The sequence below is a fragment of the Oncorhynchus clarkii genome, chromosome 9 (assembly GCF_045791955.1).
Source record: "Oncorhynchus clarkii lewisi isolate Uvic-CL-2024 chromosome 9, UVic_Ocla_1.0, whole genome shotgun sequence".
Lineage (NCBI taxonomy): Eukaryota > Metazoa > Chordata > Actinopteri > Salmoniformes > Salmonidae > Oncorhynchus > Oncorhynchus clarkii.
In genome coordinates, this window is record NC_092155.1 from 75,608,287 (window position 1) to 75,633,667 (window position 25,381).

Sequence of the window (25,381 nt, forward strand, 5' to 3'; positions counted from 1 at the left end):
CAACACAGGATTACAATGAGTCGATGACATACAACACAGGATTACAATGAGTCAATGACATACAACACAGGATTACAATGAGTCGATGACATACAACACAGGATTACAATGAGTCAATGACATACAACACAGGATTACAATGAGTCAATGACATACAACACAGGAATACACTCAGCAATGTACAGCAATGTAGATAAGGACACAGTGTAGATTACATGGAGCTGGTGCAATGGAATAAGGAGGCTACACAAAGAAATGTAATGTCTTTTGCTAAATTGATTGATTATATTTAATTGGTTGAACAAATGTAATTTCACTTGTCTGGGCCATGTCTTTTATCTTCTGTAATCATCTCCTACTGTAAGGAGTAGGTGTTTATAAAGGGCAGTAGTAATACCTGACACTCCATGCAGACTCCGCCCCCCCTGTACTGTCCCTGGACGTTGATGCTAGCTCTCCTCTGGTCAACCTCGGGATCGTAGTAACAGCCAAACGAGTGTTGGTTACAGTTACACGCTGAAAGAAATATAAACAGAAAATAAGGAATCACTCAACCATATCACACAAAGACATTTCGTTTATCAGAGGGTTTGAAACCACACAGCAACGGACATATGAACGTATGAAACGAGAAACGCCTAGTGGCGGGCCCGGGCGCCTGCAAGCTGACTCTGCCGTCAGTTGGAACGCGTTTCCCTCCGATACGTTGGTTCGGCTGACTTCTGCCGTCAGTTGGAACGCGTTTCCCTCCGATACGTTGGTTCGGCTGACTTCTGTCGTCAGTTGGAACGCGTTTCCCTCCGATACGTTGGTTCGGCTGACTTCTGCCGTCAGTTGGAACGCGTTTCCCTCCGATACGTTGGTTCGGCTGACTTCTGTCGTCAGTTGGAACGCGTTTCCCTCCGATACGATGGTTCGGCTGACTTCTGTCATCAGTTGGAACGCGTTTCCCTCCGATACGTTGGTTCGGCTGACTTCTGTCATCAGTTGGAACGCGTTTCCCTCCGATACGTTGGTTCGGCTGACTTCTGTCATCAGTTGGAACGCGTTTCCCTCCGATACGATGGTTCGGCTGACTTCTGTCGTCAGTTGGAACGCGTTGCCCTCCGATACGTTGGTTTGGCTGACTTCTGTCGTCAGTTGGAACGCGTTTCCCTCCGATACGATGGTTCGGCTGACTTCTGTCGTCAGTTGGAACGCGTTTCCCTCCGATACGTTGGTTCGGCTGACTTCTGTCGTCAGTTGGAACGCGTTTCCCTCCGATACGTTGGTTCGGCTGACTTCTGTCGTCAGTTGGAACGCGTTTCCCTCCGATACGATGGTTCGGCTGACTTCTGTCGTCAGTTGGAACGCGTTTCCCTCCGATACGTTGGTTCGGCTGACTTCTGTCATCAGTTGGAACGCGTTTCCCTCCGATACGTTGGTTCGGCTGACTTCTGTCGTCAGTTGGAACGCGTTTCCCTCCGATACGTTGGTTCGGCTGACTTCTGTCGTCAGTTGGAACGCGTTTCCCTCCGATGTGTTGGTTCGGCTGACTTCTGTCATCAGTTGGAACGCGTTTCCCTCCGATACGTTGGTTCGGCTGACTTCTGTCGTCAGTTGGAACGCGTTTCCCTCCGATACGATGGTTCGGCTGACTTCTGGGTTAAGCGAGCTGTGTGTTAAGAAACATCGTGGTTTGGCGGGTCATGCTTCGTAAGGATCGCAACTACTAATAAAAACAAAATGTAAAAAAATACACGAGCTACAGTGAATGAAACAGATAACCTGGAAACAGACACACAAACAAGGAAATGTCATGTGTATCAACACACACACTGGTCTCATCCCAACCAAAGCTATCATTTACAGACCTGTCTCATTCAACCAAAAGTATAATTTACAGACCCGTCTCATCCCAAACAAAACTATAATTTACAGACCTGTCTCATTCCAACCAAAAGTATAATTTGCTTTCCTCACTGCTGCTTTCCTCACTGCTGCTTTCCTCACTGCTGCCCTTCCTCACTGCTGCCCTTCCTCACTGCTGCCCTTCCTCACTGCTGCTTTCCTCACTGCTGCTTTCCTCACTGCTGCCCTTCCTCACTGCCGCCCTTCCTCACTGCTGCTTTCCTCACTGCTGCTTTTCTCACTGCTGCCTTTCCCACAGATGTTCTGTTGTCACATAGTCGGAGCAGGAACTATACCAGACCATATCAACAAGACTGAAATCATCCTTCTGGCTTTTCTCACTGCTGCCTTTCTCACAGACGTTCTGTTGTCACATAGTCGGAGCAGGAACTGTACCAGACCATATCAACAAGACTGAACCGTACCAGACCATATCAACAAGACTGAACCATACCAGACCATATCAACAAGACTGAACCGTACCAGACCATATCAACAAGACTGAACCGTACCAGACCATATCAACAAGACTGAACCATACCAGACCATATCAACAAGACTGAACCATACCAGACCATATCAACAAGACTGAACCATACCAGACCATATCAACAAGACTGAACCATACCAGACCATATCAACAAGACTGAACCATACCAGACCATATCAACAAGACTGAACCATACCAGACCATATCAACAAGACTGAACCATACCAGACCATATCAACAAGACTGAACCGTACCAGACCATATCAACAAGACTGAACCGTACCAGACCATATCACCAAGACTGAACCATACCAGACCATATCAACAAGACTGAACCGTACCAGACCATATCAACAAGACTGAACCATACCAGACCATATCAACAAGACTGAACCGTACCAGACCATATCAACAAGACTGAACCATACCAGACCATATCAACAAGACTGAACCGTACCAGACCATATCAACAAGACTGAACCATACCAGACCATATCAACAAGACTGAACCATACCAGACCATATCAACAAGACTGAACCATACCAGACCATATCAACAAGACTGAACCATACCAGACCATATCAACAAGACTGAACCATACCAGACCATATCAACAAGACTGAACCGTACCAGACCATATCAACAAGACTGAACCGTACCAGACCATATCAACAAGACTGAACCATACCAGACCATATCAACAAGACTGAACCATACCAGACCATATCAACAAGACTGAACCATACCAGACCATATCAACAAGACTGAACCGTACCAGACCATATCAACAAGACTGAACCATACCAGACCATATCAACAAGACTGAACCATACCAGACCATATCAACAAGACTGAACCATACCAGACCATATCAACAAGACTGAACCATACCAGACCATATCAACAAGACTGAACCATACCAGACCATATCAACAAGACTGAACCATACCAGACCATATCAACAAGACTGAACCATACCAGACCATATCAACAAGACTGAACCATACCAGACCATATCAACAAGACTGAACCGTACCAGACCATATCAACAAGACTGAACCGTACCAGACCATATCAACAAGACTGAACCATACCAGACCATATCAACAAGACTGAACCATACCAGACCATATCAACAAGACTGAACTATACCAGACCATATCAACAAGACTGAACCGTACCAGACCATATCAACAAGACTGAACCATACCAGACCATATCAACAAGACTGAACCATACCAGACCATATCAACAAGACTGAACTATACCAGACCATATCAACAAGACTGAACCGTACCAGACCATATCAACAAGACTGAACCATACCAGACCATATCAACAAGACTGAACCGTACCAGACCATATCAACAAGACTGAACCGTACCAGACCATATCAACAAGACTGAACCATACCAGACCATATCAACAAGACTGAACCATACCAGACCATATCAACAAGACTGAACCGTACCAGACCATATCAACAAGACTGAACCGTACCAGACCATATCAACAAGACTGAACCGTACCAGACCATATCAACAAGACTGAACCATACCAGACCATATCAACAAGACTGAACCGTACCAGACCATATCAACAAGACTGAACCGTACCAGACCATATCACCAAGACTGAACCATACCAGACCATATCAACAAGACTGAACCGTACCAGACCATATCAACAAGACTGAACCATACCAGACCATATCAACAAGACTGAACCGTACCAGACCATATCAACAAGACTGAACCGTACCAGACCATATCAACAAGACTGAACCATACCAGACCATATCAACAAGACTGAACTATACCAGACCATATCAACAAGACTGAACCATACCAGACCATATCACCAAGACTGAACCATACCAGACCATATCAACAAGACTGAACCGTACCAGACCATATCAACAAGACTGAACCATACCAGACCATATCAACAAGACTGAACCATACCAGACCATATCAACAAGACTGAACTATACCAGACCATATCAACAAGACTGAACTATACCAGACCATATCAACAAGACTGAACCGTACCAGACCATATCACCAAGACTGAACCGTACCAGACCATATCAACAAGACTGAACCGTACCAGACCATATCAACAAGACTGAACTATACCAGACCATATCAACAAGACTGAACTATACCAGACCATATCAACAAGACTGAACCGTACCAGACCATATCAACAAGACTGAACCGTACCAGACCATATCACCAAGACTGAACCGTACCAGACCATATCAACAAGACTGAACCGTACCAGACCATATCAACAAGACTGAACTATACCAGACCATATCACCAAGACTGAACCGTACCAGACCATATCAACAAGACTGAACTATACCAGACCATATCACCAAGACTGAACCGTACCAGACCATATCAACAAGACTGAACCGTACCAGACCATATCAACAAGACTGAACTATACCAGACCATATCAACAAGACTGAACCGTACCAGACCATATCAACAAGACTGAACCATACCAGACCATATCAACAAGACTGAACCGTACCAGACCATATCAACAAGACTGAACCATACCAGACCATATCAACAAGACTGAACTATACCAGACCATATCAACAAGACTGAACCATACCAGACCATATCAACAAGACTGAACCATACCAGACCATATCAACAAGACTGAACCATACCAGACCATATCAACAAGACTGAACCATACCAGACCATATCAACAAGACTGAACCATACCAGACCATATCAACAAGACTGAACCATACCAGACCATATCAACAAGACTGAACCATACCAGACCATATCAACAAGACTGAACCATACCAGACCATATCAACAAGACTGAACCATACCAGACCATATCAACAAGACTGAACCATACCAGACCATATCAACAAGACTGAACCATACCAGACCATATCAACAAGACTGAACCGTACCAGACCATATCAACAAGACTGAACCGTACCAGACCATATCACCAAGACTGAACCATACCAGACCATATCAACAAGACTGAACCATACCAGACCATATCAACAAGACTGAACCATACCAGACCATATCAACAAGACTGAACCATACCAGACCATATCACCAAGACTGAACCATACCAGACCATATCAACAAGACTGAACCGTACCAGACCATATCAACAAGACTGAACCATACCAGACCATATCAACAAGACTGAACCATACCAGACCATATCAACAAGACTGAACCGTACCAGACCATATCAACAAGACTGAACCATACCAGACCATATCAACAAGACTGAACCATACCAGACCATATCAACAAGACTGAACCATACCAGACCATATCAACAAGACTGAACCATACCAGACCATATCAACAAGACTGAACCGTACCAGACCATATCAACAAGACTGAACCGTACCAGACCATATCACCAAGACTGAACCATACCAGACCATATCAACAAGACTGAACCATACCAGACCATATCAACAAGACTGAACCATACCAGACCATATCAACAAGACTGAACCATACCAGACCATATCACCAAGACTGAACCATACCAGACCATATCAACAAGACTGAACCGTACCAGACCATATCAACAAGACTGAACCATACCAGACCATATCAACAAGACTGAACCATACCAGACCATATCAACAAGACTGAACCGTACCAGACCATATCAACAAGACTGAACCATACCAGACCATATCAACAAGACTGAACCATACCAGACCATATCAACAAGACTGAACCATACCAGACCATATCAACAAGACTGAACCATACCAGACCATATCAACAAGACTGAACCGTACCAGACCATATCAACAAGACTGAACCGTACCAGACCATATCACCAAGACTGAACCATACCAGACCATATCAACAAGACTGAACCATACCAGACCATATCAACAAGACTGAACCGTACCAGACCATATCAACAAGACTGAACCATACCAGACCATATCAACAAGACTGAACCATACCAGACCATATCAACAAGACTGAACCATACCAGACCATATCAACAAGACTGAACCATACCAGACCATATCAACAAGACTGAACCGTACCAGACCATATCAACAAGACTGAACCATACCAGACCATATCAACAAGACTGAAACATACCAGACCATATCACCAAGACTGAACCATACCAGACCATATCAACAAGACTGAACCATACCAGACCATATCAACAAGACTGAACCATACCAGACCATATCAACAAGACTGAACCATACCAGACCATATCAACAAGACTGAACCATACCAGACCATATCAACAAGACTGAACCGTACCAGACCATATCAACAAGACTGAACCATACCAGACCATATCAACAAGACTGAACCATACCAGACCATATCAACAAGACTGAACCATACCAGACCATATCAACAAGACTGAACCATACCAGACCATATCAACAAGACTGAACCATACCAGACCATATCAACAAGACTGAACCATACCAGACCATATCACCAAGACTGAACCATACCAGACCATATCAACAAGACTGAACCGTACCAGACCATATCAACAAGACTGAACCATACCAGACCATATCAACAAGACTGAACCGTACCAGACCATATCAACAAGACTGAACCATACCAGACCATATCAACAAGACTGAACCGTACCAGACCATATCAACAAGACTGAACCATACCAGACCATATCAACAAGACTGAACCATACCAGACCATATCAACAAGACTGAACCATACCAGACCATATCAACAAGACTGAACCATACCAGACCATATCAACAAGACTGAACCATACCAGACCATATCAACAAGACTGAACCATACCAGACCATATCAACAAGACTGAACCATACCAGACCATATCAACAAGACTGAACCATACCAGACCATATCAACAAGACTGAACCATACCAGACCATATCAACAAGACTGAACCATACCAGACCATATCAACAAGACTGAACCATACCAGACCATATCAACAAGACTGAACCATACCAGACCATATCAACAAGACTGAACTATACCAGACCATATCAACAAGACTGAACCATACCAGACCATATCAACAAGACTGAACTATACCAGACCATATCAACAAGACTGAACCATACCAGACCATATCAACAAGACTGAACCATACCAGACCATATCAACAAGACTGAACTATACCAGACCATATCAACAAGACTGAACCATACCAGACCATATCAACAAGACTGAACCATACCAGACCATATCAACAAGACTGAACCATACCAGACCATATCAACAAGACTGAACTATACCAGACCATATCAACAAGACTGAACCATACCAGACCATATCAACAAGACTGAACCATACCAGACCATATCAACAAGACTGAACCATACCAGACCATATCAACAAGACTGAACTATACCAGACCATATCAACAAGACTGAACCATACCAGACCATATCAACAAGACTGAACCATACCAGACCATATCAACAAGACTGAACCATACCAGACCATATCAACAAGACTGAACCATACCAGACCATATCAACAAGACTGAACCATACCAGACCATATCAACAAGACTGAACCATACCAGACCATATCAACAAGACTGAACCATACCAGACCATATCAACAAGACTGAACCATACCAGACCATATCAACAAGACTGAACCATACCAGACCATATCAACAAGACTGAACCGTACCAGACCATATCAACAAGACTGAACCATACCAGACCATATCAACAAGACTGAACCATACCAGACCATATCAACAAGACTGAACCATACCAGACCATATCAACAAGACTGAACCATACCAGACCATATCAACAAGACTGAACTATACCAGACCATATCAACAAGACTGAACTATACCAGACCATATCAACAAGACTGAACCATACCAGACCATATCAACAAGACTGAACCATACCAGACCATATCAACAAGACTGAACCATACCAGACCATTTCAACAAGACTGAACCATACCAGACCATATCACCAAGACTGAACCATACCAGACCATATCAACAAGACTGAACCATACCAGACCATATCAACAAGACTGAACCATACCAGACCATATCAACAAGACTGAACCATACCAGACCATATCAACAAGACTGAACCATACCAGACCATATCAACAAGACTGAACCGTACCAGACCATATCAACAAGACTGAACCGTACCAGACCATATCAACAAGACTGAACCATACCAGACCATATCAACAAGACTGAACTATACCAGACCATATCAACAAGACTGAACCATACCAGACCATATCAACAAGACTGAACCATACCAGACCATATCAACAAGACTGAACCATACCAGACCATATCAACAAGACTGAACCATACCAGACCATATCAACAAGACTGAACCATACCAGACCATATCAACAAGACTGAACCATACCAGACCATATCAACAAGACTGAACCATACCAGACCATATCAACAAGACTGAACCATACCAGACCATATCAACAAGACTGAACCATACCAGACCATATCAACAAGACTGAACCATACCAGACCATATCAACAAGACTGAACCATACCAGACCATATCAACAAGACTGAACCATACCAGACCATATCAACAAGACTGAACCATACCAGACCATATCAACAAGACTGAACTATACCAGACCATATCAACAAGACTGAACCATACCAGACCATATCAACAAGACTGAACTATACCAGACCATATCAACAAGACTGAACCATACCAGACCATATCAACAAGACTGAACCATACCAGACCATATCAACAAGACTGAACTATACCAGACCATATCAACAAGACTGAACCATACCAGACCATATCAACAAGACTGAACCATACCAGACCATATCAACAAGACTGAACCATACCAGACCATATCAACAAGACTGAACTATACCAGACCATATCAACAAGACTGAACCATACCAGACCATATCAACAAGACTGAACCATACCAGACCATATCAACAAGACTGAACCATACCAGACCATATCAACAAGACTGAACTATACCAGACCATATCAACAAGACTGAACCATACCAGACCATATCAACAAGACTGAACCATACCAGACCATATCAACAAGACTGAACCATACCAGACCATATCAACAAGACTGAACCATACCAGACCATATCAACAAGACTGAACCATACCAGACCATATCAACAAGACTGAACCATACCAGACCATATCAACAAGACTGAACCATACCAGACCATATCAACAAGACTGAACCATACCAGACCATATCAACAAGACTGAACCATACCAGACCATATCAACAAGACTGAACCGTACCAGACCATATCAACAAGACTGAACCATACCAGACCATATCAACAAGACTGAACCATACCAGACCATATCAACAAGACTGAACCATACCAGACCATATCAACAAGACTGAACCATACCAGACCATATCAACAAGACTGAACTATACCAGACCATATCAACAAGACTGAACTATACCAGACCATATCAACAAGACTGAACCATACCAGACCATATCAACAAGACTGAACCATACCAGACCATATCAACAAGACTGAACCATACCAGACCATATCAACAAGACTGAACCATACCAGACCATATCACCAAGACTGAACCATACCAGACCATATCAACAAGACTGAACCATACCAGACCATATCAACAAGACTGAACCATACCAGACCATATCAACAAGACTGAACCATACCAGACCATATCAACAAGACTGAACCATACCAGACCATATCAACAAGACTGAACCGTACCAGACCATATCAACAAGACTGAACCGTACCAGACCATATCAACAAGACTGAACCATACCAGACCATATCAACAAGACTGAACTATACCAGACCATATCAACAAGACTGAACCATACCAGACCATATCAACAAGACTGAACCATACCAGACCATATCAACAAGACTGAACCGTACCAGACCATATCAACAAGACTGAACCATACCAGACCATATCAACAAGACTGAACCATACCAGACCATATCAACAAGACTGAACCATACCAGACCATATCAACAAGACTGAACCATACCAGACCATATCAACAAGACTGAACCATACCAGACCATATCAACAAGACTGAACCATACCAGACCATATCAACAAGACTGAACCGTACCAGACCATATCACCAAGACTGAACCATACCAGACCATATCAACAAGACTGAACTATACCAGACCATATCAACAAGACTGAACCATACCAGACCATATCAACAAGACTGAACTATACCAGACCATATCAACAAGACTGAACCGTACCAGACCATATCAACAAGACTGAACCATACCAGACCATATCACCAAGACTGAACCGTACCAGACCATATCAACAAGACTGAACCATACCAGACCATATCAACAAGACTGAACCGTACCAGACCATATCAACAAGACTGAACTATACCAGACCATATCAACAAGACTGAACCGTACCAGACCATATCACCAAGACTGAACCATACCAGACCATATCAACAAGACTGAACTATACCAGACCATATCAACAAGACTGAACCGTACCAGACCATATCAACAAGACTGAACTATACCAGACCATATCACCAAGACTGAACCATACCAGACCATATCAACAAGACTGAACCGTACCAGACCATATCAACAAGACTGAACTATACCAGACCATATCACCAAGACTGAACCATACCAGACCATATCAACAAGACTGAACCATACCAGACCATATCAACAAGACTGAACCGTACCAGACCATATCAACAAGACTGAACCGTACCAGACCATATCAACAAGACTGAACCATACCAGACCATATCAACAAGACTGAACTATACCAGACCATATCAACAAGACTGAACTATACCAGACCATATCAACAAGACTGAACTATACCAGACCATATCAACAAGACTGAACCATACCAGACCATATCAACAAGACTGAACCATACCAGACCATATCACCAAGACTGAACCATACCAGACCATATCAACAAGACTGAACCATACCAGACCATATCAACAAGACTGAACCATACCAGACCATATCACCAAGACTGAACCATACCAGACCATATCAACAAGACTGAACCATACCAGACCATATCAACAAGACTGAACTATACCAGACCATATCAACAAGACTGAACCATACCAGACCATATCAACAAGACTGAACTATACCAGACCATATCACCAAGACTGAACTATACCAGACCATATCAACAAGACTGAACCGTACCAGACCATATCACCAAGACTGAACCATACCAGACCATATCAACAAGACTGAACCATACCAGACCATATCAACAAGACTGAACCATACCAGACCATATCAACAAGACTGAACTATACCAGACCATATCAACAAGACTGAACCATACCAGACCATATCAACAAGACTGAACCATACCAGACCATATCAACAAGACTGAACCATACCAGACCATATCAACAAGACTGAACCGTACCAGACCATATCACCAAGACTGAACCATACCAGACCATATCAACAAGACTGAACCATACCAGACCATATCAACAAGACTGAACCATACCAGACCATATCAACAAGACTGAACCATACCAGACCATATCAACAAGACTGAACCGTACCAGACCATATCAACAAGACTGAACTATATGATCAGATGTTTTTTTCAGTTTTTCCGCGGAGAAAGGATGGAAGAAAATAATATGTCAAGAAGCATTGAGATTAGATTTAAGGCGAGAAAGAGACATCTGAGGAATCCGACATCCCAACCTTGCACAAACTAAACGCAGAAAAACACACATCCCTATTTGGTTTTGGCAGCCCCAGTCGACCCAACAGAGACCTTAGGTAATGCTATTTTTTACTGAGTCTGAGAAAAGACAATCATGTGAGTTTATCTGTTCTTATCAGCCTTCAGCGACAGAGAGGTGGCCGTAGCCATACACCCTTATCCACAACACAGGCACAGACACACAGATACACAGATACACAGACACACACACACACACACACACACACACACACACACACACACACACACACACACACATCCACACACACACACACACATCCACACAGTCTGCCCAGATCAGAACTAGTGGGACTGGCACCACTTCCCTCAGCACACCATTTTTATCAGACTGAAATAACATGATAACTTCAATGTTTCTGTTCTGGCGAAGCCTTTGTGAGGTCTCTCTCTCTCTCTCTCTGTCTCTCTCTCTCTCATTAATTTTTGTGAACGTCATTGTGACGTCTGTGTCTTTCATGATGAATGATGTGTCTTTCATGATGACAATGTGTGTGTGTGTGTGTGTGTGTGTGTGTGTGTGTGTGTGTGTTCGCAAAAGTGTATCTGTGTGTATCCCAGTATGAATGGAGGGTGGAATAGGTGTCAGTGAGAAGAGCCATGGACTACGCCTGTTTCCCTAGAGGAGAGTTACTGAGACTTACCTTAGGGGATAGTTATTGAGACTTACCTTAGGGGATAGTTACTGAGACTTACCTTAGGGGATAGTTATTGAGACTTACCTTAGGGGATAGTTACTGAGACTTATCTTAGGGGATAGTTGCTGAGACTTACCTTAGGGGATAGTTACTGAGACTTACCTTAGGGGATAGTTACTGAGACTTACCTTAGGGGATAGTTATTGAGACTTACCTTAGGGGATAGTTACTGAGACTTACCTTAGGGGATAGTTATTGAGACTTATCTTAGGGGATAGTTACTGAGACTTATCTTAGGGGATAGTTACTGAGACTTATCTTAGGGGATAGTTACTGAGACTTATCTTAGGGGATAGTTACTGAGACTTATCTTAGGGGATAGTTACTGAGACTTATCCTAGGGGATAGAGGTTTACTAAGACAGCCAGAGAGATAAGAGCCGATGGTAGGTGTGTGTGTGTGTGTGTGTGTGTGTGTGTGTGTGTGTGTGTGTGTGTGGTGGGGTATGGTAACACGCACGTTCACACTCGTTAGCCTTGTAAATGGTCGCTGGTTTCCATGGTAGCTGGTTGAATCCGGGGCAACACTGGTCACATGACTTCCCACAAGTGTTGTGCTGGCAATCACACTGCAGTCTAGAGGAGACAACGCACATATCAACAGATAAACAAACATGGATGAATACACAAACAAAACAGAGACTTATATATCTCTAGTTCATTAACTTTGACAGCTCTTGAGAAGTAAAGCCTACCTCTGATCCAGTACATCACACTGTGTGATGTGTGTGTGTGTGTGTGTGTGTGTGTGTGTGCAGCTCTGTGACAGCTCTTCTTCAGATAGACAGCGCCTTGTGTTCTAACATCCCATTGTTACTAAAACACAAATAGGCAAAAAATAGGCCTAATTAATTGAGGTTGAATGTTTCGCCAATGTTCAAAATTCCTCAAACTCTTTTAAATGTCTTTAGTGGCGTCAGAGAGGACATGGAGAACTGTGTCCAATCCGCTCAGTTATAAACCCGGAGAGAAACCTGATCTGTACATGAAAGAGTTAATCCCTACAGTCTCAGAACTTCACCCTGCTTAATCCCATTTAATATCAACAATCTGCAGATTACACAGTGTGGACAAAACAGATCAGGAAGAGAGAAAAAAAACGACGGCATGAATCTGGTCATTCAAGGACAAAAGCATGTACAACCATATACAGTGTATTCTCAAATGCATATCTTCGCTTCTGGGCCTGAGTAGCAAGCAGTTTACTTTGGACAAATTCACAAACCCATCGTTGGTGTAATATCGTCGATTTATAGGGGTTATCTATAATCTGGTGTAAAAACAGATTTATAAGGGATATATATAATCTGGTGTAAAAACAGATTTATAGGGGTTATATATAATCTGGTGTAAAAACAGATTTATAGGGTTTATATATAATCTGGTGTAAAAACAGATTTATAGGGGTTATATATAATCTGGTGTAAAAACAGATTTATAAGGGATATATATAATCTGGTGTAAAAACAGATTTATAGGGGTTATATATAATCTGGTGTAAAAACAGATTTATAGGGTTTATATATAATCTGGTGTAAAAACAGATTTATAGGGGTTATATATAATCTGGTGTAAAAAAAGATTTATAAGGGATATATATAATCTGGTGTAAAAACAGATTTGTAGGGCTTATATACACAGTGCCTTGCGAAAGTATTCGGCCCCCTTGAACTTTGCGACCTTTTGCCACATTTCAGGCTTCAAACATAAAGATATAAAACTGTATTTTTTTGTGAAGAATCAACAACAAGTGGGACACAATCATGAAGTGGAACGACATTTATTGGATATTTCAAACTTATTTAACAAATCAAAAACTGAAAAATTGGGCGTGCAAAATTATTCAGCCCCCTTAAGTTAATACTTTGTAGCGCCACCTTTTGCTGCGATTACAGCTGTAAGTCGCTTGGGGTATGTCTCTATCAGTTTTGCACATCGAGAGACTGAATTTTTTTCCCATTCCTCCTTGCAAAACAGCTCGAGCTCAGTGAGGTTGGATGGAGAGCATTTGTGAACAGCAGTTTTCAGTTCTTTCCACAGATTCTCGATTGGATTCAGGTCTGGACTTTGACTTGGCCATTCTAACACCTGGATATGTTTATTTTTGAACCATTCCATTGTAGATTTTGCTTTATTTTTTGGATCATTGTCTTGTTGGAAGACAAATCTCCGTCCCAGTCTCAGGTCTTTTGCAGACTCCATCAGGTTTTCTTCCAGAATGGTCCTGTATTTGGCTCCATCCATCTTCCCATCAATTTGAACCATCTTCCCTGTCCCTGCTGAAGAAAAGCAGACCCAAACCATGATGCTGCCACCACCATGTTTGACAGTGGGGATGGTGTGTTCAGGGTGATGAGCTGTGTTGCTTTTACGCCAAACATAACGTTTTCCATTGTTGCCAAAAAGTTCAATTTTGGTTTCATCTGACCAGAACACCTTCTTCCACATGTTTGGTGTGTCTCCCAGGTGGCTTGTGGCAAACTTTAAACAACACTTTTTATGGATATCTTTAAGAAATGGCTTTCTTCTTGCCACTCTTCCATAAAGGCCAGATTTGTGCAATATACGACTGATTGTTGTCCTATGGACAGAGTCTCCCACCTCAGCTGTAGATCTCTGCAGTTCATCCAGAGTGATCATGGGCCTCTTGGCTGCATCTCTGATCAGTCTTCTCCTTGTATGAGCAGAAGTTTAGAGGGACGGCCAGGTCTTGGTAGATTTGCAGTGGTCTGATACTCCTTCCATTTCAATATTATCGCTTGCACAGTGCTCCTTGGGATGTTTAAAGCTTGGGAAATGTTTTTGTATCCAAATCCGGCTTTAAACTTCTTCACAACAGTATCTCGGACTTGCCTGTTGTGTTCCTTGTTCTTCATGATGCTCTCTGCGCTTTTAACGGACCTCTGAGACTATCACAGTGCAGGTGCATTTATACGGAGACTTGATTACACACAGGTGGATTGTATTTATCATCATTAGTCATTTAGGTCAACATTGGATCATTCAGAGATCCTCACTGAACTTCTGGAGAGAGTTTGCTGCACTGAAAGTAAAGGGGCTGAATAATTTTGCACGCCCAATTTTTCAGTTTTTGATTTGTTAAAAAAGTTTGAAATATCCAATAAATGTCGTTCCACTTCATGATTGTGTCCCACTTGTTGTTGATTCTTCACAAAAAAATACAGTTTTATATCTTTATGTTTGAAGCCTGAAATGTGGCAAAAGGTCGCAAAGTTCAAAGGGGCCGAATACTTTCGCAAGGCACTGTATAATCTGGTGTAAAAACAGATTTATAAGGGTTATATATAATCTGGTGTAATAACGTAGATTTAAAGGGGTTATATATAATCTGGTGTAAAAACAGATTTATAGGGTTTATATATAATCTGGTGTAAAAACAGATTTATAAGGGTTATATATAATCTGGTGTAATAACGTAGATTTAAAGGGGTTATATATAATCTGGTGTAAAAACAGATTTATTGGGGTTATATATATTCTGGTGTAATATCGTCGATTTATAGGGGTTATATATAATCTGGTGTAAAAACAGATTTATAGGGGTTATATATAATCTGGTGTAAAAACAGATTTATAAGGGATATATATAATCTGGTGTAAAAACAGATTTATAGGGTTTATATATAATCTGGTGTAAAAACAGATTTATAAGGGTTATATATAATCTGGTGTAATAACGTAGATTTATAGGGGTTATATATAATCTGGTGTAAAAACAGATTCATAGGGGTTATATATAATCTGGTGTAATATCGTCGATTTATAGGGGTTATATATAATCTGGTGTAAAAACAGATTTATAGGGGTTATATATAATCTGGTGTAAAAACAGATTTATAAGGGATATATATAATCTGGTGTAATAACAGATTTATAAGGGATATATATAATCTGGTGTAAAAACAGATTTATAAGGGATATATATAATCTGGTGTAATAACAGATTTATAAGGGATATATATAATCTGGTGTAAAAACAGATTTATAAGGGATATATATAATCTGGTGTAAAAACAGATTTATAGGGGTTATATATAATCTGGTGTAAAAACAGATTTATAGGGGTTATATATAATCTGGTGTAAAAACAGATTTATAAGGGATATATATATAATCTGGTGTAAAAACAGATTTATAGGGGTTATATATAATCTGGTGTAAAAACAGATTTATAAGGGATATATATAATCTGGTGTAAAAACAGATGTATAGGGGTTATATATAATCTGGTGTAAAAACAGATTTATAAGGGATATATAATCTGGTGTAAAAACAGATTTATAAGGGATATATATAATGGTAATAACTACAGGTCAAGAGACTGCTGATACAATACTTTGAAGATTGCTCTGATTACAATGGCTTTGGACTGGTCAGGATGCGTTTCAAAACATCAAGGGGAAATCCAATACTGAGAGATTTTTTTTAGAAGCCTGTTTCGATGCTTTCCATCAGGTGGATTCATGATAAAAACACCGCAGCATTGTGACTCCTGCCCCTCTTTCTACATCACATAGATACGATCAGTTTAAATGTACAGATTCTTTGCTCCACCTGAAAACTCACATTGTTATAATACTTCCTCTCTGTGAGGGACTATACTCTGGGTGCCGTCGTTCCTGGTCTGTAGAAATAATATAGCATCAGCATAAGTGGTGAGAGTATGCCTGTGTGGGTGAGAGTATGCCTGTGTGGGTGAGAGTATGCCTGTGTGGGTGAGAGTATGCCTGTGTGGGTGAGAGTATGCCTGTGTGGGTGAGAGTATGCCTGTGTGGGTGAGAGTATGCCTGTGTGGGTGAGAGTATGCCTGTGTGGGTGAGAGTATGCCTGTGTGGGTGAGAGTATGCCTGTGTGGGTGAGAGTATGCCTGTGTGGGTGAGAGTATGCCTGTGTGGGTGAGAGTATGCCTGTGTGGGTGAGAGTATGCCTGTGTGGGTGAGAGTATGCCTGTGTGGGTGAGAGTATGCCTGTGTGGGTGAGAGTATGCCTGTGTGGGTGAGAGTATGCCTGTGTGGGTGAGAGTATGCCTGTGTGGGTGAGAGTATGCCTGTGTGGGTGAGAGTATGCCTGTGTGGGTGAGAGTATGCCTGTGTGGGTGAGAGTATGCCTGTGTGGGTGAGAGTATGCCTGTGTGGGTGAGAGTATGCCTGTGTGGGTGAGAGTATGCCTGTGTGGGTGAGAGTATGCCTGTGTGGGTGAGAGTATGCCTGTGTGTGGGTGGGGGAGTGTATTTGGGCCTGACAAAAACTAGTGAACGCAATTGTCTAGACACCCCACAAGACATGCCACCAGAGGTCTCTTCACAGTCCCCAAGTCCAGAACAGACTATGGGAGGCGCACAGTACTACATAGAGCCATGACTACATGGAACTCTATTCCACAGTACTACGTAGAGCCATGACTACATGGAACTCTATTCCACAGTACTACATAGAGCCATGACTACATGGAACTCTATTCTAACTCTATATATTCTATAGTATATCACAGTATATATTCTATAGTATATCACAGTACATATTCTATAGTTTATCACAGTATATATTCTATAGTATATCACCGTATATATTCTATAGTATATCACAGTACGTATTCTATAGTATATCACAGTATATATTCTATAGTATATCACAGTATATATTCAATAGTTTATCACAGTATATATTCTATAGTTTATCACAGTATATATTCTATAGTTTATAACAGTATATATTCTATAGTATATCACAGTATATATTCTATAGTATATCACAGTATATATTCTATAGTTTATCACAGTATATATTCTATAGTTTATCACAGTATATATTCTATAGTATATCACAGTATATATTCTATAGTATATCACAGTACGTATTCTATAGTATATCACAGTATATATTCTATAGTATATCAAAGTATATATTCAATAGTTTATCACAGTATATATTCTATAGTTTATCACAGTATATATTCTATAGTTTATAACAGTATATATTCTATAGTATATCACAGTATATATTCTATAGTATATCACAGTATATATTCTATAGTTTATCACAGTATATATTCTATAGTTTATCACAGTATGAAGGCCTATAGTTTATCACAGTATATATATTCTATAGTATATCACAGTACGTATTCTATAGTTTATAACAGTATATATTCTATAGTATATCACAGTATGTATTCTATAGTTTCCACAGTAGGTAGTCCTATTGCCAACCATCATCAGTTGATCCGGTAAATAATTCCTGAATGACAGTCGAGTGATTAAAAGATGTAATTTCCTGCTTTATTTACAGCAGGTTCCAATTAGAAAGCATCAAGGTAATGAGTTAGTGTTTTCATATGTTTCTGTGCTACGGGATTGGACACCAAGTCCACTGCGCGCAAATGTGTAGGCTATTGCACAACACCCACCGGTATTGTGTGAATATCCTAATGATAATGATGTTGAGAGCCCGGTAACAGATCGACTGTAAGTCCCCTTAACCATAGACTGTTGTTAGGAATACATTGTCTCTAAATTCACAATGTGTGACGGTTTTCTTGTGTCGAAGGAGAGGCGGACCAAAACGCAGCGTGGTTATTACTCATGGTTCTTTAATATAGAAACTACACATGAATAGACTAACAAAACCAAGAAATGTGAAAAAAACAAAACAGCCCTATCTGGTGCAAACACAGAGACAGGAACAATCACCCGCAATCAGAGACAATGACTAACACCTGCCTCTGATTGAGAACCATATCAGGCCAAACATAGAAATAGACAAACTAGACATGTAACATAGAATGCCCACTCAGATCACACCCTGACCAAACAAAACATAGAAACATACAAAGCAAACTATGGTCAGGGTGTGACACAATGTTTGCATTTCTACAGGTTAGACTTTAAAAAAATTGTAAACGTCCAAATGTCGACCTTTTACCAGATGTGTGTTTCTTCCCCCTGAACTGTTTAATTTTAATTATTTATAACAATTCAGTACGATATAGCCGATAGAATATTTAGCCCACAATGATTTGATTTGATTTTAGACCAAATTAAAGAACAACTATGCATGCTTTCATGAAAAGCCTTAAATAGACACAACATTTTTCACATTCTTGAATAAAAAAAACTGTAACAGAAACAGGCTACGACTCGCTTCCCAGTTTCCCCCCTCCCCCCAAGCAGGCCTACAAGGAAACTCAATGTATCTCGATGATGTTGAGAAGCACGGGGGTCCGTATGCAAACATACACGTAGGTGAGAGGTAAAGAGAGATGTCTTAAATTAATTAACAGAATTTATGTGCGTAATTTAGGTGTAGTAATCTCTACAGAATATATTGAGGTGTAGTAATCTCTACAGAATATACTGAGGTGTAGTAATCTCTACAGAATATATTGAGGTGTAGTAATCTCTACAGAATATACTGAGGTGTAGTAATCTCTACAGAATATACTGAGGTGTAGTAATCTCTACAGAATCTATTGAGGTGTAGTAATCTCTACAGAATATACTGAGGTGTAGTAATCTCTACAGAATCTATTGAGGTGTAGAGAATCTATTGAGGTGTAGTAATCTCTACAGAATCAATTTAGGTGTAGTAATCTCTACAGAATCAATTTAGGTGTAGTAATCTCTACAGAATCTATTGAGGTGTAGTAATCTCTACAGAATCTATTGAGGTGTAGTAATCTCTACAGAATCTATTGAGGTGTAGAGAATCTATTGAGGTGTAGTAATCTCTACAGAATCTATTGAGGTGTAGAGAATCTATTGAGGTGTAGTAATCTCTACAGAATCAATTTAGGTGTAGTAATCTCTACAGAATCAATTGAGGTGTAGTAATCTCTACAGAATATATTGAGGTGTAGTAATCTCTACAGAATATACTGAGGTGTAGTAATCTCTACAGAATCTATTGAGGTGTAGTAATCTCTACAGAATATATTGAGGTGTAGTAATCTCTACAGAATATATTGAGGTGTAGTAATCTCTACAGAATATACTGAGGTGTAGTAATCTCTACAGAATCTATTGAGGTGTAGTAATCTCTACAGAATATATTGAGGTGTAGTAATCTCTACAGAATCTATTGAGGTGTAGTAATCTCTACAGAATATACTGAGGTGTAGTAATCTCTATTCTAGAAGCTATCATATATTAGTGTATAGTCAGACTGTCCCTCTTACTTGTAGGGGTCGTTGGGGTCGTGTGGGTCGCAGGCCTCAGCGTGTCCGTTACACACACAGCGTCCTCCGATACTGATGTCCTTGATACTGTAGTAATACTGCAGGGAGACAGGCAGAGCACAAAGACATTAGATCAAGTTGACAAGTGATTGCACAATATATCTGCATATTTTAATGTAAAGTGCTTTTCTACCTCCTGCCCCCTACTCTCTCGCCCCCTACCCTCTCGCCCCTTCTCTACCTCCTGCCCCCCTACCCTCTCGCCCCCTACTCTCTCACCCCTTCTCTACCTCCTGCCCCCCTACCCTCTCGCCCCCTACTCTCTCACCCCTTCTCTACCTCCTGCCCCCCTACCCTCTCGCCCCCTACTCTCTCACCCCTTCTCTACCTCCTGCCCCCCTACCCTCTCGCCCCCTACTCTCTCACCCCTTCTCTACCTCCTGCCCCCCTACCCTCTCGCCCCCTACCCTTTCGCCCCTTCTCTACCTCCTGCCCCCCTACCCTCTCACCCCTTCTCTACCTCCTGCCCCCCTACCCTCTCGCCCCCTACCCTCTCGCCCCTTCTCTACCTCCTGCCCCCCTACCCTCTCGCCCCTTCTCTACCTCCTGCCCCCCTACCCTCTCGCCCCCTACCCTCTCGCCCCTTCTCTACCTACTGCCCCCCTACCCTCTCGCCCCCTACCCTCTCGCCCCCTACCCTCTCGCCCCTTCTCTACCTCCTGCCCCCCTACCCTCTCGCCCCCTACCCTCTCGCCCCTTCTCTACATCCTGCCCCCCTACCCTCTCGTCCCCTACCCTCTCGCCCCTTCTCTACCTCCTGGCCCCCTACCCTCTCACCCCTTCTCTACCTCCTACCCCCCTACCCTCTCACCCCTTCTCTACCTCCTGCCCCCCTACCCTCTCGCCCCCTACCCTCTCGCCCCTTCTCTACCTCCTGCCCCCCTACCCTCTCGCCCCCTACCCTCTCGCCCCTTCTCTACCTCCTGCCCCCCTACCCTCTCACCCCTTCTCTACCTCCTGCCCCCCTACCCTCTCGCCGCCGACCCTCTCGCCCCTTCTCTACCTCCTGCCCCCCTACCCTCTCGCCCCCTACCCTCTCGCCCCTTCTCTACCTCCTGCCCCCCTACCCTCTCACCCCTTCTTTACCTCCTACCCCCCTACCCTCTCGCCCCCTACCCACTCGCCTCTTCTCTACCTCCTGCCCCCCTACCCTCTCGCCCCCTAACCTCTCGCCCCTTCTCTACCTCCTGCCCCCCTACCCTCTCACCCCTTCTCTACCTCCTACCCCCTACCCTCTCGCCCCCTACCCTCTCACCCCTTCTCTACCTCCTGCCCCCCTACCCTCTCACCCCTTCTCTACCTCCTACCCCCCTCCCTTGTCCTTCCCCCCTACACTCTGACCCTTCTCTACCTCCTGCCCCCCTACCCTCTCGCCCCTTCTCTACCTCCTGCCCCCCTACCCTCTCGCCCCCTACCCTCTCGCCCCTTCTCTACCTCCTGCCCCCCTACCCTCTCGCCCCTTCTCTACCTCCTGCCCCCCTACCCTCTCGCCCCCTACCCTCTCGCCCCTTTTCTACCTCCTGCCCCCCTACCCTCTCGCCCCCTACCCTCTCGCCCCTTCTCCACCTCCTGCCCCCCTACCCTCTCGCCCCCTACCCTCTCGCCCCTTCTCTACATCCTGCCCCCCTACCCTCTCGCCCCCTACCCTCTCGCCCCTTCTCTACCTCCTGCCCCCCTACCCTCTCGCCCCCTACTCTCTCACCCCTTCTCTACCTCCTGCCCCCCTACCCTCTCGCCCCCTACTCTCTCACCCCTTCTCTACCTCCTGCCCCCCTACCCTCTCGCCCCCTACCCTTTCGCCCCTTCTCTACCTCCTGCCCCCCTACCCTCTCACCCCTTCTCTACCTCCTGCCCCCCTACCCTCTCGCCCCCTACCCTCTCGCCCCTTCTCTACCTCCTGCCCCCCTACCCTCTCGCCCCTTCTCTACCTCCTGCCCCCCTACCCTCTCGCCCCCTACCCTCTCGCCCCTTCTCTACCTCCTGCCCCCCTACCCTCTCGCCCCCTACCCTCTCGCCCCTTCTCTACCTCCTGCCCCCCTACCCTCTCGCCCCCTACCCTCTCGCCCCTTCTCTACATCCTGCCCCCCTACCCTCTCGCCCCTTCTCTACCTCCTGGCCCCCTACCCTCTCACCCCTTCTCTACCTCCTACCCCCCTACCCTCTCACCCCTTCTCTACCTCCTGCCCCCCTACCCTCTCGCCCCCTACCCTCTCGCCCCTTCTCTACCTCCTGCCCCCCTACCCTCTCGCCCCCTACCCTCTCGCCCCTTCTCTACCTCCTGCCCCCCTACCCTCTCACCCCTTCTCTACCTCCTGCCCCCCTACCCTCTCGCCGCCTACCCTCTCGCCCCTTCTCTACCTCCTGCCCCCCTACCCTCTCGCCCCCTACCCTCTCGCCCCTTCTCTACCTCCTGCCCCCCTACCCTCTCACCCCTTCTTTACCTCCTACCCCCCTACCCTCTCGCCCCCTACCCTCTCGCCTCTTCTCTACCTCCTGCCCCCCTACCCTCTCGCCCCCTAACCTCTCGCCCCTTCTCTACCTCCTGCCCCCCTACCCTCTCACCCCTTCTCTACCTCCTACCCCCTACCCTCTCACCCCTTCTCTACCTCCTGCCCCCCTACCCTCTCACCCCTTCTCTACCTCCTACCCCCCTCCCTTGTCCTTCCCCCCTACACTCTGACCCTTCTCTACCTCCTGCCCCCCTACCGTCTCGCCCCTTCTCTACCTCCTGCCCCCCTACCCTCTCGCCCCCTACCCTCTCGCCCCTTCTCTACCTCCTGCCCCCCTACCCTCTCGCCCCTTCTCTACCTCCTGCCCCCCTACCCTCTCGCCCCCTACCCTCTCGCCCCTTTTCTACCTCCTGCCCCCCTACCCTCTCGCCCCCTACCCTCTCGCCCCTTCTCCACCTCCTGTCCCCCTACCCTCTCGCCCCCTACCCTCTCGCCCCTTCTCTACATCCTGCCCCCCTACCCTCTCGCCCCCTACCCTCTCGCCCCTTCTCTACCTCCTGGCCCCCTACCCTCTCACCCCTTCTCTACCTCCTAGCCCCCTACCCTCTCACCCCTTCTCTACCTCCTGCCCCCCTACCCTCTCGCCCCCTACCCTCTCGCCCCTTCTCTACCTCCTGCCCCCCTACCCTCTCGCCCCCTACCCTCTCGCCCCTTCTCTACCTCCTGCCCCCCTACCCTCTCACCCCTTCTCTACCTCCTGCCCCCCTACCCTCTCGCCCCCTACCCTCTCGCCTCTTCTCTACCTCCTGCCCCCCTACCCTCTCGCCCCTTCTCTACCTCCTGCCCCCCTACCCTCTCACCCCTTCTCTACCTCCTACCCCCTACCCTCTCGCCCCCTACCCTCTCACCCCTTCTCTACCTCCTGCCCCCCTACCCTCTCACCCCTTCTCTACCTCCTACCCCCCTCCCTTGTCCTTCCCCCCTACACTCTGACCCTTCTCTACCTCCTGCCCCCCTACCCTCTCGCCCCCTACCCTCTCACCCCTTCTCTACCTCCTGCCCCCCTACCCTCTCGCCCCCTACCCTCTCGCCCCTTCTCTACCTCCTGCCCCCCTACCCTCTCGCCCCCTACCCTCTCGCCCCTTCTCTACCTCCTGCCCCCCTACCCTCTCACCCCTTCTCTACCTCCTCCCCCCTACCCTCTCTCCCCTCTACCCAGTAGTACCCACCCTGTGTGTGATGGTTGGGTCACGGAAGGCCTTGCCTATCAGGTGCCCCAGGAGGGTGTTGGTCCTGTACCCTAACCCAGTACCCTAACCACAAACCTAACCCAGTATCCTAATCCACCACACAGTATCCTAACCCACTACCATGTATCCTACCCCAGCATCCTAACCCAGTATCCTAACCCAGTACCCTAACCACAAACCTAACCCAGTACCCTAACCCAGTACCCTAACCACAAACCTAACCCAGTACCCTAACCCAGTACCCTAACCACAAACCTAACCCAGTACCCTAACCACAAACCTAACCCAGTACCCTAACCCAGTACCCTAACCACAAACCTAACCCAGTACCCTAACCCAGTATCCTAATCCACCACAGAGTATCCTAACCCACTACCATGTATCCTAACCCACTACCATGTATCCTACCCCAGTACCCTAACCCAGTAACCTAACCCAGTATCCTAATCCACTGCACAGTATCCTAACCCAGTATCCTAACCCAGTACCCTAACCCAGTATCCTAACCCAGTA

General features: G+C 44.7%; 1 protein-coding gene across 1 annotated transcript in view; it reads right to left on the minus strand.

Annotated features, from left to right (window-relative positions):
• Positions 1 to 25,381, minus strand: part of LOC139416955 (laminin subunit alpha-5-like) — a 250,153-nt gene that overhangs the window by 144,925 nt on the left and 79,847 nt on the right. Inside the window, exons 6-8 of the mRNA XM_071166167.1 lie at positions 21,109 to 21,206; positions 13,376 to 13,491; positions 398 to 516 (exon numbers count right to left, since the gene is read on the minus strand). Of these exons, the coding sequence (XP_071022268.1) occupies positions 398 to 516; positions 13,376 to 13,491; positions 21,109 to 21,206 (333 nt within the window). The remainder of the gene's footprint in view (positions 1 to 397; positions 517 to 13,375; positions 13,492 to 21,108; positions 21,207 to 25,381) is intronic.